Here is a 16,841-nt window from a genome sequence, read left to right as displayed (position 1 = left end):
CTATATTTTATGTGTTCCCGATTCGAGCTCAACGATAGATCTTTGTTTTGATTGAGTGCTTGTTTGTGTGCGCTGTAGACCGCGGAGTGAACGAAGGAGAGCCCGTCAACGAGCAGTACTGTGAGCAGGAGAACGAGGACCAGTTCCGCGACCCCGAGCCCGAAGGACAGGACTTCCCCGAAGGCTACGAAGACGGCAAGTTCAATCCCATCCTTTGATGCATGTTTCTGTCCTAGTTTTATAAACATAACCCAATGGCCCGTTTTATAAAACTGCATATGTTTACTTGCATGAAAACACGGTTGGATAGCCACCCCTTGATTTGTGATGACTAATTCCTTGACCACCTAGATTAATGTCTGATTTTGCTTGGACGTTAATCGATATTAGAACGCTTAGGACTTTACCCTTAATATGATTTATTTGATAAAGAAAAATGTGTGCGTATGGGACGGGATAAAATGTGGTTTCGAAAGATGAGTATGGGCGAGATGGACGGCATTTCCGTGTGGATTGCCGTTTGGTGTGCTTATGCCTGTGTGGCAGGGCAATGAAGGGAGATATCCATCTTGTCGCATGTAAGGACCGAGTTGGTGTGTCATCTCACCTAACTCCACTATCGTGCAAACCACTCGACCGTTGTATGGGCAACGGCGTAGCATAAATCCCACTAGTTGGTGTGGTAGCCATCAGGAGAGCTGAGAGCAACGGGTGACTAAGGAGAAGGGATAAGCCCAGAGTGACTTATGCCCGGTTATACCTAAGTGAATGGTCGATGACCCCTTGGTGCATCCCGTGATGGCTAGTCAGGCTTAGCTAGGGTGGGTAACGGCTATGTTAGGATCTACACCGACACGACGGTGTTCGAGTTGTGGTATCCTACTTGTGGGTAAAGTTGCACACCTCTGCAGAGTTAAGAATCTATTCGAATAGTCCGGGCCCACGGTATTGGGCGAGTTATGGTGTGGTCACATAACTAGTGTTTCTTTGGAATGGGCTGGTGTGAGTTGCTTTGGAATTGTGTCCGGCAGTTGTGCCGTGTGCTACGACGGACGGGGAGTCCGGTAGCAGTTTAAAAATTGGAAACCCCGTGTTACTTCAAAAACCGATTTCTAAAAGGTTTTCTTTAAAATAAACCCAAGCATAAAATATCGTTTTTCTGCAAACTAACCGTAACCTTATCCTTGATTTACTTATGCATATTACTCTGATATAACCCCCTCCGTGGGTGTGGTTGGACTTGCTGAGTACGTTTGTACTCACCCCACTCTTACTTTTTACAGAAGAAGATCCCGACTTCGTGCCAGACGACGCCGAGTAGGGTTACCGTTCCACACCCAACCTTGCCTGTGGTACCGGCCCTGTCGCGATGCCTCCGCTGTCGCAGTACTCTGAGCCTGATTTAGATCCCGTATTAGTAGCACTCTGGTGTATTGTCGTAGCTTGGTTAATCCTTGTTATCATCTGTATTGAGTGTCCGCCAAGGTTTGTAAGGTTTTGAACCATCTGATGTAATAAATGTGGCATCAGCCTCCTGGGACTGATGTTTTGTATCACATTTAAGTCTTCTCTTATGAGGGGACGCTTCAGTGCGTGTGCGCAATGGGCTTATCTTATGGGCTCAAACCTCAAAGCCCATGCATAAGGCCTTTTTTCTGACAGAGAAATACAAGCGTTTTTTTTATTTTTATATTTTTCAAAAAAAATTACAGAAATATATTTTTGGTTACAGATTTTACAGTTCTATACCCCTACCACCCGGCAGGGGGCGGCAGGGGGGCGGCAGCCCGGAAGGGGGGCGGTAGGGACCTATATGTAAATAAATATATTTTTTTTGTGCATAGGTCCTTGGCGGGAGCCTGCCGCCCCCAATATAAAACTTTGCCCCTTCCGTCGCGCCCTCATTTTCTGCCCACGAGATCCAGAGAGGGAGAGAGGAGGGGTGAGGGAGGTAATTCCACCGGCGAAGCCCTGCCAGATTTTGGATCCAAACCGCAGCTAACCAATATTTCTCAACTTTGTCATTCCAAAATTTTTGTATGTTTAATTTTATGATTAGTATTTTTTATTATTGTAAGCACTTAGGGTTCGGATTAGTGGCTATAATTGAAGCCATAGCATATTTCTAGATATTAGATTAATTAAAATGAAGTCTTTGGATGGCTAGATATGTCGAGCAAAGTGGCGTTTCATGTTCATTACGGTGACTTCTATAGAATTACTCATGATTCCTATGGAGTAAATCTATCAGCATTGGAAAAGAAGACAGTGCAGTCTAGATAAACCCCTAGAAAGGAGTTTTGAGTCCATACGGAAATGTATTCACAGGATGTTCAATGTGAATCCAAATACCCATTTGCTTACGGTTCATACATTTACTTCCTGGAAAACTAATGGGGATTTCTGCGAGTTGACGCATATAAGTAGTATGGAAGAATGGCAACATTACATGCACGCAACTCTTGAAAGTGGGTGGCCTCTCGCAATGGTAATTCAGATTCACCAAAAGACCGGTGATTTAGGTGAAGGGTCAACACACACAACATCTGACTGCAATGAAGAGATGGAAGAGGATAAAGAAGAAGAGAACATGCAAGCTCCAGAACCAGAACCAGAACCACAAGGTTTGACAGATGAAGGCGAGCGGATACCTGGAATTGTGGAGTAAATGGAGAAAGAAGACCAGGATGCGCTAATAATGGAGCAATGTGGGGACTCATCGGACAATGAGGACGATGAACACTTCCCAGTGCTAGGTGAATGGCGTGAAGAGGGTTTTGGGAATCCAGTGTTACAAGATATTAAGAGTTCGGAGTTTGAATAGAGAGTGGATGAGGTTGTACAAGGGGCAAAGTATCATACCATTGAGGATGTGAAGGATGCTGTGAAACTCTGGGATGTATCTCTGAGGAAGGAATTCAGTACTGAAGTCTAGCAGCAAAGAATACGAGGTGAGGTGTGCAGATAGAGACTGTACATGGCGAGTGCATGCATACAAGGCAAAGTTCAAGACACACTGGGAATGTTCAATTGTTACAACAAATACTTGTAGATTGACAGGTGTTGTGGGACATCATCGTAATATCACATCAACTTTCGTGGCTAAGAAGATGTATGTGGTGATTCTTGACAAAATGGATTACGAGCCTGCATTGATAATTAGGGAAATTGAACAGAATTTCCAGTATGTGATCAGCTATACAAAAGCTTGGCAGGCTAAACAAAAAGTATTTGAGATGAGGTTTGGCATTTATGAAGCATCATATGACAACCTACCTCGTATGCTTGAAGCAATTGTGCACAGAAATCCTGGAAGTGCTTTTGATACATACAGTGTACCGAGCTTGTCAGGGGGCCAAGCATTCTGCTGCGAGCTTTCTTCTGCATTGGAGCATGTGTGAGGGCATTCATTTACTGCCTTCTTGTTCTGTGTATTTACGGCACTTTCCTGACAGAGAAATATGAGAGAACAATATTGACGGCAATCAGAATTGATTGCAACAAGCAGATAGTTCTCATCGCCTTTGCCTTCATTGAGAATGAGAATACAAAAACTAGTACTGGTTTCTTGAACGTCTGAAGAATCACGTTGTTGTTGGAAAGCCTAATGTTTGTCTTATCAGTGATAGACATGCAGGTCTCCTTGCAGCTATAAGACAGCTACAAGAAGGTAATCCATTTTCACCTACTATATGGTCTGATGTTGTCAGTAGGTGGTGTGTGAGACATATGGCTGCTAATTTTTATGAGCGGTTCAAGAACAAGGATCTGATGAATTTGTTCAAGCGATTATGCACTCAGAATCAGCAGAGGAAGTTCGATGCTTTGTGGGGTATAATTGATGATATGAGCGCCGAATTGCTTAAGAGTCAGGCCTCATCATCCAGCAGGAGACGTTCTACAGATTCATTAGTTGGACATGCTAAGCCATTTTCACAGTGGATTGATGGTGCGCCTAAAGAGAAGTGGTCACTTCTGTATGACACAGATGGGAGACGTTATGGGATCGAGACGACCAACCATGCTGAATGCTAAAATATGGTAATGCGTCGTGTTCGTGGATTTTCTATTATTGGCATTGTTGAGTTCATCATGTATGGATGTATAAGGTATTTTAGGGAGCGATACGCATCAGCCGATTCCTTAATGACCCAGGAGTGCATTTTGCAGAAGGGTCAATGAGTACATGGAGAAAAAAATTTGAAAAGGCTCGATTTCACTCAGTCATATCGATGGACACAAAGGAGTAAAGATTTGAGGTATCATGCAGGGACAGGACCGGACAGGGTGTCCACAGACAAAGGGTAATTCAAGAAGTCTTGATAACCATTGACGGGAGGGTGTTCTGCCGATGTCAGAAGCCAAAGGGGCATCACTTACCATGCTCCCATGTCATCGCGGCTTGTTCTGTATCTGAGTTAGATGCTGCGTCATATGTTTCTCAATATTTCACGAAAGAAGCCGCAGCACAGACTTGGTGTCATGAGATATACGACATCGGTATTCTAGGCCCATTCATTCAAAAAAAAATCCTCATCCAATGCTCATCCCTGATGCAGCTACAAAGCGGGGCATAGGCCGACGGCAGACACGTCGTATCCGGAACGGAATGGACGAGTCCGAGGCTGGAAAGAAGAAAAAATGTTGCAAATTGTGTGGAGCGGACTGTCACACTTACAAGAAGTGCCCACAACTTTCAGTACCCACAGCTGCTGCCGAGGCTGGACCTTCCGGGAATCCGACGGATGGATCAGCTCCACCTACAAGAATTCGCCGCATCTAGTTGAGCACGTAACAACTTGTAATGTATTTGTGTGTACGAAACTAAGTATATTATGTATATACTATGTCTAGATGTCTTGTATAATTAGTTGGCAGTGCGTATTTGTCTCGAATTTGGTTGTAACGAATGAAACCTTCAATGTAATATGTTATGTGGTATTTTGTTTAACGTTCTATTTATATTTCGTTTATTGTATCTTATGTGGTTTTGTATCATAAATATAATCATTGCAATCAAATATAGCAAACATATAAGTATTGCAATTAAAGATACAGGCGTCCCGTCACAATTTACATCACAATATAAGGGAAGGGGCGGAGTTTTATATTTGGGGCGGGAGCCTGCCGCCCGGCAAGGGGGCGGCAGGTTCCCGCCAAGGACCTCTGCGCAAAAAAAATTATATTTATTTACATATATGTCCCTACCGCCCCCAGCCGGATGGTAGGCTCCTTGACGCCCTCTGCCGGGTGGTAGGAGTACAGAACTGTAAAATCTGAAACAAAAAATATATTTCTGTAAATTTTTTTTTGAAAAATATAAAAATAAAAAAGACGCGAAATACAATGCTTTGCGGCTGTTCGGTTCCACACTTCCATTTTTTTTTTCCTCTCTCCCAAAAATGGGCGCCGATGGCAGCCGCAGCGGCGGCCGGAAGGGCTCGCCGCCGGAGAAGCCATCCGAGGGCCGGACCTCGAGCTTGCTCGCTGGACTCCCCTCCACGGGGAACTTCACGGAGAGCAACATCGCTTCTAGCATGGTACGTTCCCCACCACCACAACCCAAGAAACCCCAGCGCAGCCCCCTTCCTGCCCAATTTTTTTTAGCTTTCTGCTGATTTCTGGAGCTTAGGATCTGAATCGATGCTGGTTTGGGGCTTGATTTTTGCAGGGAGGCCTCAAGGTTTATATCTGCCTGCACGACACGGCTCCTCCAGGTTCGCTCCTGGGGCTCCGCATAGCAAGGCTTTACTGTTCTTCTAATCTAGTACTATTTTTTACGGCTCGCTTTGCGGGGTAGAGATGGGCATGGTTATGAAGAAGGCGGAAACTTTGGTGGCTTTTAGGGTTTGTTAGTGGCAATACTCCTTGTATAAAAGCTACCATTTTTCTTTGGATTGGCAATGCTGCTCCTGTCATGCTTGGTTTGTGGCTGTTGAAATTGTTTTCTTTTATTTGGAATGAGATCTCCTGTAGGAAAACCGTCATTCAGTTTTCTCCTTTGGATTTGGTAAATGGTAATCCTGTTCTGTTTCGTGCTCAGATTTCTGGTTACTTGAGTTGTTTCAGTGGCATTAGGGGCAAGAGAGTTTTTAGAGATCCGTGGGAGATTGCATTTGTCTTTGCTTCTGAGAGTTTAGTTGTTTGACTTTTGAAGTTGGTTACAATCTAAGAACTTGTTAGATTGTCTATTGGGATGTACCGCTATTCTCCGCCTCACAAATTGTTGTTCTCATACCGTTGGGAGTGAAATTTGCTTGTTCTTTGTGTATTTTACTGATGATTAATTGTAAACTGTTACTAAGAAAACTAGGGGATGCTGCCTGCCTTCTAATAATGTTTGTGGTTTTTGTTGCATGAATTAGAAAGTGTAATGCAACAACTTATTCAACTTTTTTGCTTAATATCGCACTAATTTCAGTTCCTCAGTTTTGGACTTCATCGTGTTGATTTAAGTTATTCTTTGTGTTATATGTTTTGCAAAATTTTTGTGTGGACATTTTTGTATTCTGCCTCAAGCCTAACTAGTCTCTATGATTATTTTGGGATAGATTAGTTGTGCCTTATCATATTGTAGTCTAATGGAACCATTTGGTTTCAGCAAGAGTATTAGTGTATTAATGTTTTCATTATATCTCTGTTGGATTTTGATCTTCAAAATACTAATGGATTTATTAGTTTTCTGTATATTCTAATAACTGTGCACTTTGATAAAAAAAATGTGATTTCTGATGACCCACAATCTTTCCTATGTATTTTCCGTTTATGCTCAATGCTGGCACTTGATTGCCCCTATACCATGTTACTTGTGTTTCTGGTAATATAAGAGTAAGCCTCTTAAGGTCATTTTTTTCAGTGTTGATTTTATTCATTACTATCTTTGTTGTTGTAGAGGGGCAAGTTGTGAAAACGGACACGAACAATATTCTAATCAGAGCTCTCCAGTTGAACAAACACAAAAGTGAGGCCAAAGATGCAAGCTGTAAGACACCAGGAGAAAGCAGCAGAGGAAAAAGGTTTGACACTCTATGTCTCTATCTACCTGTTAACAAACCTTCATTGTTGTTTATTATTTACTTCTTTCCTTTGTTTGTGAGCTGGTGGCAATGTTTTAATAGACTCAAAGTTCAGTTCTGAGATGATGCCTGTATTTGTACTGGCTCATGTTAATTTTGCCGAGTCAACCTAGTTCATATCATATTACTTGGAGTTTGTATAATCTTAAGCAAGTCATGTGATATGGTCCTTGCCATTCTAAATTGATTTTTGAAAGGCTGTCCGTTTTTCATTACAGATGCTGTTTTCATATTAGCCCATTTTTTATTACAGAAGAATAGAAGTCATCAAATATCACTTATCTCTGTGTTGTTTTCTGGAGTTGCATATGGTTAATGGGAAAAAGACATCACTAAACCTTTTTAAATAATTAAATATAACATTTTGTTCCATGCTTTGCAAAGTGGAATCCTGCTGTTGGATAGTGTTGCAATGTAGACTTGGGATCTCTAAGGTGTCAAATCCTAGTGTCTTGGATATAAGCCACAGCGAAAATCTTCAAAGCACACAATTTAAGATGAACTCAATATTTGTAGGACTGGTCTGGGATTAACTTATGAAAACATGTACCAGATAATACTCCCTCAGTTGCATCAACAAACCACTTTTTCCCTTTGTTCTCTCAAAGAATGTGTTACCTGACTTTCTGCCAATGCTTTGCTTCATTCACATATATTTTTCTTCTATTTTTGAGACCATCCATCCTTATTTTTATGATTATCAGTGACGAAGCCAGTAGGGAGCTGGCAGGGGACCCTGGCCTGCTTACTGAAACCTTTTAGATTATGAAGAATTCAACTCTATGTTCTAGTGTTTGGTCCAAGATTTGACTGGGCTACCCCTTCCCCCCTAATCTTTCAATCCTAGCTCAATCCCTCATGTGTATGGATGCCATCTTTTAGAGGAAAAAAATCAGCATATTGAACTTTCCCTTTTCTAGATTTTTTTCAATCCTAGCTCAATCCCTCATGTGTATGGATGCTAGCTTTTAGAGGAAAAAAAATCAGCATCTTGAACTTGCCATCTTATACTTATCTTCCAAGTATCTTATGCCCTCTCCTTTTCCTTATTAGGAATGCTGCCAGAAATTTAGATGGAAAGAATCCATCAAAAAGACCCAACATTGGTAGCGCTGGAGGATCTTCTGCCCATGGTGAGTGCTTGATCATCTCTGCATCCCCTTCTGGTTTCATTATTCATATCAGGTTTTATGTGTAATATGCTGAGTTAGAGAAGCAGGTTATAATCATTTACAATTTGTTCTGCCGTTACTCATCCTCCAATGGTTCCACACAAATTTCGAGCGTGCATTTTGTTTGTGTCCTGTTGTAACATAAACTCCTTTGTTTTGGTGAGCCTATTTCAAGTCATCGCAAAAGGCCTCTAAATTGAGGATGGGTAGAAAATTCTATAGATGCCTCATAGTTGTTTAGAAAGTGCTTCCTCTTTTGCCTATAGTTTGTATGAATCCATTAGTATCATTAGGCTATGATTATTCTAGGGATTTGAGAAAATAACACATAAATTTTCTAATCCCCTTATTTTAATCTCGTTAGTTTTTAGATTGTAAACCCTGCAACTAGACCAGATTACATGCTGAATTCATATTCTCTTATTGGACTTGCCCTGTTGACCAAATAAAGTTTCTAAGAACATATGATTTAAGCCAGCACATTTTGGGTGTATCTCTGATCGTTTATAGCATCATATTCTTTGTCTTATGTCATTGAAAAAATACTTTACCCAAATTTGTGCATCAGTATTAGCAGTATTCTTGAAATATTGTATTTTTTATTGTTGCAGAAGAACCGTCATCTGGTTTCTCTGAGCTTTTGCTTCAGTCATTTACTGTGGAAAAGTTACGCTCTCTTCTAAAAGAGAGGGGGCTCTCACCAAAAGGCAAAAAGGCAAGCACAAATATTGCTCAGCTGTTGTATTGCTACTTTAGAATATGAGAGTTCACAAAGACGTGTCCACAACTAGGAAGTTACTAAACATTTCACATCCAAGGGACAACCATATTTCATGTCAAATGAACCTCAAAATTATTGAATTAATTTATAAAATGAGAAGGGTAGACTAGGCGTGCCTACATTCAAGGGTATAAAATAAGAGGGCTAGGGTTAGATGTGATGTGGGTTGAGGATATAGAAGGTAACAAATCAAGGTTAGATGACGTGAAGAGAGTTGTATTAGGGGTGGCAGTAGCTGAGGGTGCTTAGATGTGTGTGAGTAATGAAGAATGAGCATGATCTGTGATCCTATATGACAGTGCGGCTGTTATGTGCGTGGTGGGATTGAGAGGATTGTGGAGGAAGAAGTGACGGCTGCTGCCGTGCTACAGTACCGCGTGTACTGTTCACGAGATGGCGGCTGCGAGGGCAAGAGAGCGGTGGCTAGGGTTGGGGGCGCTGGGAACGCCGGCCGCGGGTCTTCGCCGGCAAGAGGGAAGGGAGTTCCTTCTAATCTCTTGCTTGATTAGATTGATACATCTCCTCTCCTTATATAAAGAGGTTTACTTGACCCCTAAGCAAGCGACTAATTAACCCTAATGGGCTAAGGCCCAATAGGCCCTTGACTCCTCTAACACTACACCCCACCTGGACATGCAGCTCGTCCTCGAGCTGCAATCTAACAATGACGCTAACGATGACTCCACTAGACGCAAACCAAAAACCTAAGAACAAGCCTTTTACATATCGGCTTATTTTAAATAAACTGCAATTCTTTATTTTTGACTCTTGAAGATACGGCGGACACCCTCCTTGTGCTGGACCTGCACGTAAGTAGCCGCCTGGATCCCATGGAGACCATCGGAACGAGAGGGGAGGACAGGTATCGCCACCGGAAATTAGTCGCAACAGCGACCAGCGGAGACGTCCTCGTGGCGGCCGGTGACGGAACGTGATGGCGCTAGGCGATGTGCCTCCACCGATGACAAGGAGGAAAACGCCTCCCCTATCGCTGCTGTAGAATTGGAGTTCGCTACCCAGCGCGCGCTTGAAGACAGCGGCGAGTTGGCGCGAGCGCTGGTGGCCTTCCGACGGGACAAGGTCGCGCCCCCATTTGCCGAGGTCGCGCCCCCAATTGCCGAGGTCGATCGCTGTCAAAGCCGCCTCTTGCATCTCCAAGCGCATCTTCTGCAGCCGTCGCCGCGCTAGGAGGCCGCGTGGTGCAGCCTGCAGCCGCGCCGCCGCCAACACCTGACGAGTAGGCATCTTCCCCGCCGGCTCCGTCGAGATGTCCGCCGGTTGCTCGATCTGCTGCGACTTCTCGCCCTTGGCTTGGATCTGCTGGGTGCCGGTTATGGTGGTCGCGGGCGGCTGCTCGCCCGCGAATGAATGTTCCGGCGGAAGGCTGATGGCGGGGAACGCCGATTGCGCGCTCGCAAAGGAAAGCGCTGGCGCGCCCTTCAGTGTGCCGGCGAATGGAGGCGCCGGCACGCCGAGGACGAGGCTCGCCAGCTGCGCGCCCGCGGATGAGGGCGTCGGCACGAGGTCGATGACTGGAGACGCCGGCTGTGTGCTCACGAAGGGGAGCGCTGCTGGCAACTCGTGGAGGCCGCTGTAGCCAGGCAGTCCGTATGGTAGGAACGGCGGCAGGCACTCAACCGGCGCAAGGGCTACCGTCGGCGGCCACCTGGGTGTGGATGGCGGGCACACGGACGGCGACGGCGGCGACCATACGGGCTTCGAGGGCGGCCACGCGATCGGTGCCAGGGCCGCCATCTGTGTGGAGAAGTCGTCCACTTGGCGCTGCAAGCCGTAGATTGCCGCCGCCAACGCCGCCAATGCGTCCGTGGGCGTGGTGGGGAACATGGACGGCGCAGCACGGGCAGCAGAGTGGGCAGATCGAGGCCTGATCTCTGATACCAGATGTTATGTGCGTGGTGGGATTGAGAGGATTGTGGAGGAAGAAGAGATGGCTGCTGCCGCGCTACAGTACCAGCGGGTACCGGCGGGTACTGTTCACGAGATGGCGGCTGCGAGGGCAAGAGAGCGGCGGCTAGGGTTGGGGGCGCTGGGAACGCCGGCCGCGGGGCTTCGCCCACGGCCGGCAAGAGGGAAGGGAGTTCCTTCTAATCTCTTGCTTGATTAGATTGATACATCTCCTCTCCTTATATAGAGAGGTTTACTTGACCCCTAAGCAAGCGACTAATTAACCCTAATGGGCTAAGGCCCAATAGGCCCTTGACTCCTCTAACAGCGGCACCATGAGGTATCTAGTTTCTTGTAGTAGCATGTCATGTGATGTTTTATTTAACTTGTTATTAACTTATATGGTTCACATGCATAAGTTGCAATAGTGGAAATAGAGTAGCCGGCATTGTTTTCTGGATAATGGGTGCTTTCCAGCTTAAATTGGATTCTGGAACAAAGCCCACATCCAAGTAGGGTGAACCCTGCTACTACTGCAAGCATGGGAACTTTAAGAGGAAAAATCAATCTATGCCTCTTTCTTCCTCCTTTCAGAGAAGGAAAATGAACTCAGCACTTGCCTACCGAGCAGTGTGAGAACCATGATTCTACTTGAGGAACAAAGTGTAGCACATTTTTTATGGTTTATTAGTGTGAGCTAAATTCAAGATATCCACATGAGAAGTGGTGCATCTGTTTGAACCACTTGTAAACTTTTGTGAACATAAATATCCAATTTCAAGTTTATGTACTTATGTGCACACCTCACAAATTAGGGGATCTATTAACTTGTTTTATATAATTCATTTTCTGTTATTGTTAAACCTAATGAGCTGATCTCTTTCCTCCCTGTGGGTCAGGATGAACTGATTGCTCGCTTAAGAGAGGCTTCACGTTGATTTGAACTGCAGCGTTGTTGATCTAGTGCCAACCGCATTTTGTTGGGTGTTGCTGAAGAGCAGACTGAATGAATATCTTGCTGTCAGTAATGCTGATTGTCATATCTGAAATTTCTTGAATGTAAGTGATTTCCCCAAGTTCTATACTTGGAGCTGTCGAGGAAGACATGAGAGGCCTTGTCATTTGCTGTATGATCCATACTTCCTGCTGGTAGAGATTCCCTGTTGCTGCAGATAGTACAGAAATGGGGAGCAGCTGATATTTTCACATGTAGACCTTTGTTGACTGTTTGGAAATATGATTAGTGAGACGTGCCGCAGTTAGAAATTCAGCATTTAGATTCGGTCTTTATCTATGCATATAATCTGAAGAGGCTGTGTTTTAAACTGCATAATGATGTATCTCTCGGATTTTCTGACCATTGTCATATGAAAGCTGTAGATTGATGCACATGAAAGCTGAAACGATGCAATCTTTATCAGTACAGGATTCCCCTGATTTCTGTTTCTGAGCTGGCATTATCCTGCAATATTGCTTCAGTAGGCCAGTACTGTAGCCATCGTCTCTGCAATTTGATCCACGGAAAGTTAATCATCAATTCATTTCAAGAAAAAAGAATTGTTTTAGTGCAGTGCTACTATGTAGATTGCTACATCAGTGATTGCTCCCAAGTCAAAACCGCTGTTTTTCGGGGGATGCAGAAACTATGGGCGATGGATGACTCAATGATGCGACGGTAGCAAAGACTCTAGAACACATATTATCAAAGTGCTGGATGCTAAACTAAAGACAAACTCAAGAGCAACATGTACATTCTTTAACCAAAGCCAAACGCAAGAACAACATGCTTTGTTATTCTGGTTGGCCTGGATTCAGGTGTGCCTCAGTGGCCAGCCACGCGCCAGCCTACTAGTCTACAAAGATCGTTGGAGCATAGGATCCGGACGTAAGCTGATCATCTAGGGTTCCTAGTCAAGAAGGATCGATGATGTCTGCGATGACTTCATGCAAATTAAACATCCCAAACTCACACTTGGCTTCACCAAATGCGGTTAGTAAAGGATGTCATTCCAGTGTGCATGCTTACGTAGTTCACTAGTTTTTTTTTTGAGACAAGTAGTTCACCAGCTTTGTGTTGCAAGTCCAAATGCTAGTACTACAGGAACAGGGTCGACTAGAAAATAGTACCAGTAGTAGATCTAGTGCTAGTTCATACGTAATTAGAAAGGTACGGATTAAATTCATAAAAAAGTAATTATCTGTACCATAGTGCGTGCTATAATAGAGGGAGAACACCAAGGCCAGTCTCAATGAGAATTCATTAAATTTTATATCAAATCTTCAATTCTGCTGACATCAGCTTGCGCGGTTATTTAGTTCTCAGTCTCTGCGCGCATGAAACTGTGCACTAAGACTGAACTAAAGTAGAAGCGTCTGTCATAGTATATATTCCTTAAAGAGCATGTTGTATTTAGTGGTGTTATGCCTTTTGATTAGTTATCAGGATTGTTTTATTTCGTGGTTATAAATAAGTTCGCTGCCTTTCTTTGGTTATAAATAAGTTCATGCTCACGGGCGTTCAAGGCCAGACAGTGTGTGTGTGTGTGTTTCAAAACCGTTGGCTGCCGCCTGGGCAGCATCGAAACCGCTCCATTTCGCACCTCCCTGAAAAAGCCCCAAGCCTACAACCCTTCCCGGCGGCCGGCCGGCCGGCGGCGTGGCGCACGGCGCACACACAGCCGTGTCAAGCTCTATAGTCTATAGCAGCAAGAAACGATGGCGCAAGGCGCGCTGCGGGGCCCCTCCGGCTACTCCCGCGAGCCCCCTCGCCACCCCTCCCTCCGCATCAACGCCAAGGTTCCCCCACTTCGCCGATCGCCATCGAACCTTATTCTTCTTCCTTTTTCTTCCCAAGCTTACGGCAACCTCCGACCGCCGCAGGAGCCGTTCAACGCGGAGCCGGCGCGGCGGGACCTGGCGGCGGCGTACATCACCCCTATCGACCTCTTCTTCAAGCGCAACCACGGCCCCATCCCCGTCCTCGACGACATCGACAGGTTTCCTCCATCGGCTCCTAGCCTCCTAGCGTTGTCAGTCGTCCGGACGATCGACGGCGTCGCTCCTTCTTCACGCGCTGCTCAATTGTTCTTGTTCGCTGCTTGCCCTGCCTGATTCTTTTTCTTTCTACGACGCGTTGATTCACAGCTACTACGTGACCGTCGGCGGCCTCGCAGGCGGGCCGAGGCGGCTCTCGCTGGATGACATCAGGTGCGTGGTCCGGCTTGCCTGTCCTCTGTTCGATCATATGCCTCGGAGGTTCTATCTGTAATCTGTACGCTTGTTTGCTTTCGTTTATTTGGTTGCATTAGGAAGTTGCCCAAGTACAATGTTACCGCCACCCTACAGGTGATTCTCGTGATGTTTCAATGATGCATGGTGTGGATTCATCATTCATGGAGCTGAATTGGTAATTTGGTATGACGTGATTCGGGTTGTTTCAGTGTGCTGGGAACAGGAGGACGGAGATGAGCAAGAGTAGGAAGGTCAGGGGCGTTGGCTGGGATGTTTGCGCTCTTGGGAATGGTTAGTATGCAGTATGCTTCACCGTTGAGTCTCTGAAGTATCAGTTGCACCAGCAGCGACAAGAATCAAAACTTCCATAAATAAAATGTATCCCTGAAGTTGCGTTATTAGCTTTCTCTTATCGTTCCTGTTACTCAAAATGTGTTTGATTTCAGCAACTTGGGGAGGAGCTAAATTATCAGATGTCCTTCAGCTTGTTGGCGTGCCATATCATACTGAAATCACCCCGTCTGGCGGAAAACATGTTGAGTTTGTTAGTGTTGATCAGTGTCCAGTGAGTATTCTGAATATATCTGTTTGACAGATTATGGCAGGATTATTATATAGTGTATAAAATCATCTTCAAAACACTGTCAGGAGGAAAAAGGTGGCCCATACAAAGCGTCGATTCCCTTGGGCCAGGCAACAAATCCTGCAGCAGACGTACTGCTTGCATATGAAATGAATGGCAAGGTAAGATACTTGGATGTCCGAATGGTCCAACTTGAATCTGCACTAATTTGCTATGTGCAGTGCGCATTATTTCTGAGTATATTGATCTGGCTATCTAAAGAATTGTGGCACAGATGCACAGTATCCTGACAGCCCTCTGACATGCGCATATCTGATTCATATCCCTAATACGTTCTGTTACCAAGGTACTCAAGCGTGATCATGGATACCCTCTCCGCGCTATTGTTCCAGGTGTCATTGGTGCCCGTTCTGTCAAATGGTTAGATAGAATTGACATAATTGAGGAAGAGTCTCAGGTTAAGTATGCTTAGTTGTTACATGCAGTTGCCTTTTCAGTTCCGTTATAAGATGAATGTTAACTTTAGTCCCTCATGATTCAGGGTTTCTTCATGCAAAAGGATTATAAGATGTTCCCTCCTTCAGTTGATTGGGATAATATTGTGTGGTCAACCAGGAAGCCCCAAATGGACTACCCAGTTCAGGTGTCTTAATTCTTAACACATTATTGTCTCCAGTCAATTATGAAATCTACTCCTACCACTAACATCTGGATCTAATGGTGGTGGTGGTGGTTGGGGGGGGGGGGGGGCGGAGGTGGATTAACATTGTGTTCCTATTATCTCTGGTTATATGTTGTTTGGGTATTCCTTCCTAATAAATAAGATTTAGGCAACTGCTGTTGAAACGTTAAGCAAGTAACACGCTACTGTCATAAATGCACCACATAGGCCTCCCTATATCATTTTAAAATTTTATGGTCAGATCTTCCTTCTGTACACTATCTTCAATTAAAAGTTATTGTGTAGCGTACCAAGCTTGTTATGATTTGAGTACTAATTTTCTGAAACTACTCTGATATTTCAGTCTGCAATATGTTCTTTGGAAGACGTAGGTACCGTCAAACCAGGACAGGTTACATGGACTACTTCCCTCAGTTTTGCTCACTTATCACTTCCATTGACCTTGATGATCTAACCCCCTTAGAATTCATCATTACTGTATTCTTCAGGTCATTGTTGCTGGATATGCATTGTCAGGAGGTGGCAGGGGCATTGAGAGGGTTGATATTTCCCCTGACTGTGGTAAGAGTTGGTTTGAGGCACACCGGTACCAAAAACAAGGTATTCCATATGTGGCTGGTAACATAACCAGTGATAAGTGGGCATGGGTGCTCTTCGAGGCCATTGTCGATGTCAAAGGCGACACTGAGATTGTTGCTAAAGCGGTAATCTTTATTCCTTCACGGTTCCTCTCCTGTTCATGCCTTTTTGTTTTATCTTTCAAGTTCAAGTTTAGTACAATGTAAAGCCTCCAAATGGCTTATGATAAGAAGTACGCTGAATCTTATCTTTCATCTTTCACAAACCCTGCAGGTTGATTCCAGTGCGAACGTGCAACCTGAGAGCGTGGAATCGATCTGGAACCTGAGAGGGATTCTGAACACATGTTGGCATCGTGTCCGCCTTCTGGCAACACCTAACCTTAGAAGTTTCATGTGATCCCACCGCCCATCCAGGCACCCATATATTTTCATCAGCTTATGCTGTTACCAACCCACAACCCAGCAACTTAGCATCGCCATTCTGGTTATGATCTGCACTGGAGTAAAGAGAGTCAAGAAGGCGTCAATAATTCCATCTCTGTGGAAATTTGTGGGTAACTTGTTTGGATGCAAAAATAAAACCCTTATTGTCCCATGGCCATGTACCCCCTTTTTAGGTTAAAGAAAGTTAAATCAACTTCGAAATATTACCTCTTTCGCAAGCATTCATGCACTTTCATTCTAGCCATTCACTTTGGTGGCTTCCCTCACATTTTGCCTTCCTAAGAAAATAAAGTGGTTGCTAGATCTTTGTTGTACTTTATGCAAGCGATAATTACGCAATGTTTGAAACTGGTAAATGAGCTTTGTTCACTCCACAGCCTTACAAA

At 44.5% G+C, this 16,841-nt stretch overlaps 2 protein-coding genes across 4 annotated transcripts; both read left to right on the top strand.

Moving 5' to 3' along the window:
* Positions 1 to 5,354: 5,354 nt before the first annotated feature.
* LOC120699396 lies at positions 5,355 to 12,354 on the top strand. 2 transcript variants are annotated; one of them, XM_039983377.1, is made up of 6 exons: positions 5,355 to 5,540; positions 5,672 to 5,717; positions 6,893 to 7,016; positions 8,130 to 8,209; positions 8,860 to 8,963; positions 11,834 to 12,354. In XM_039983377.1, the coding sequence occupies exons 1-6, from the start codon at positions 5,403 to 5,405 to the stop codon at positions 11,870 to 11,872; spliced, it is 531 nt and encodes a 176-aa protein (XP_039839311.1). In that variant the 5' UTR covers positions 5,355 to 5,402; the 3' UTR covers positions 11,873 to 12,354. The 2 variants fall into 2 exon arrangements, with proteins under 2 accessions (XP_039839311.1, XP_039839309.1); XM_039983375.1 differs by lacking the exon at positions 11,834 to 12,354 and adding an exon at positions 9,329 to 9,906.
* Positions 12,355 to 13,460: 1,106 nt separating this feature from the next.
* On the top strand, positions 13,461 to 16,769 carry LOC120699395 (sulfite oxidase-like). 2 transcript variants are annotated; one of them, XM_039983373.1, is made up of 12 exons: positions 13,461 to 13,730; positions 13,815 to 13,930; positions 14,079 to 14,141; positions 14,243 to 14,279; positions 14,375 to 14,456; positions 14,612 to 14,730; positions 14,814 to 14,909; positions 15,095 to 15,205; positions 15,290 to 15,391; positions 15,774 to 15,821; positions 15,919 to 16,134; positions 16,283 to 16,769. In XM_039983373.1, exons 1-12 carry the CDS (start codon positions 13,650 to 13,652, stop codon positions 16,406 to 16,408), a joined length of 1,197 nt encoding a protein of 398 aa, XP_039839307.1. In that variant the 5' UTR covers positions 13,461 to 13,649; the 3' UTR covers positions 16,409 to 16,769. The 2 variants fall into 2 exon arrangements, with proteins under 2 accessions (XP_039839307.1, XP_039839308.1); XM_039983374.1 differs by lacking the exons at positions 13,461 to 13,730; positions 14,243 to 14,279 and having other exon boundaries at positions 13,843 to 13,930; positions 16,283 to 16,699.
* The last annotated feature ends 72 nt before the right edge of the window (positions 16,770 to 16,841 follow it).

Source organism: Panicum virgatum, chromosome 3K (genome assembly GCF_016808335.1).
Source record: "Panicum virgatum strain AP13 chromosome 3K, P.virgatum_v5, whole genome shotgun sequence".
Taxonomy (NCBI): Eukaryota; Viridiplantae; Streptophyta; class Magnoliopsida; order Poales; family Poaceae; genus Panicum; species Panicum virgatum.
This window is presented reverse-complemented; position numbering and strand designations above follow the sequence as displayed.

Bases quoted from the DNA above. Each gene is read 5' to 3' on its own strand.
- LOC120699395 (XM_039983373.1), top strand. From the start codon at position 13,650: ATGGCGCAAGGCGCGCTGCGGGGCCCCTCCGGCTACTCCCGCGAGCCC. The intron at 15,206-15,289 runs GTTAAGTATGCT...CTCATGATTCAG, and splicing joins TAATTGAGGAAGAGTCTCAG to GGTTTCTTCATGCAAAAGGA. The intron at 15,392-15,773 runs GTGTCTTAATTC...CTGATATTTCAG, and splicing joins AAATGGACTACCCAGTTCAG to TCTGCAATATGTTCTTTGGA.
- LOC120699396 (XM_039983375.1), top strand. From the start codon at position 5,403: ATGGGCGCCGATGGCAGCCGCAGCGGCGGCCGGAAGGGCTCGCCGCCG. The intron at 5,541-5,671 runs GTACGTTCCCCA...TGATTTTTGCAG, and splicing joins GCAACATCGCTTCTAGCATG to GGAGGCCTCAAGGTTTATAT. The intron at 5,718-6,892 runs GTTCGCTCCTGG...TTGTTGTTGTAG, and splicing joins GCACGACACGGCTCCTCCAG to AGGGGCAAGTTGTGAAAACG.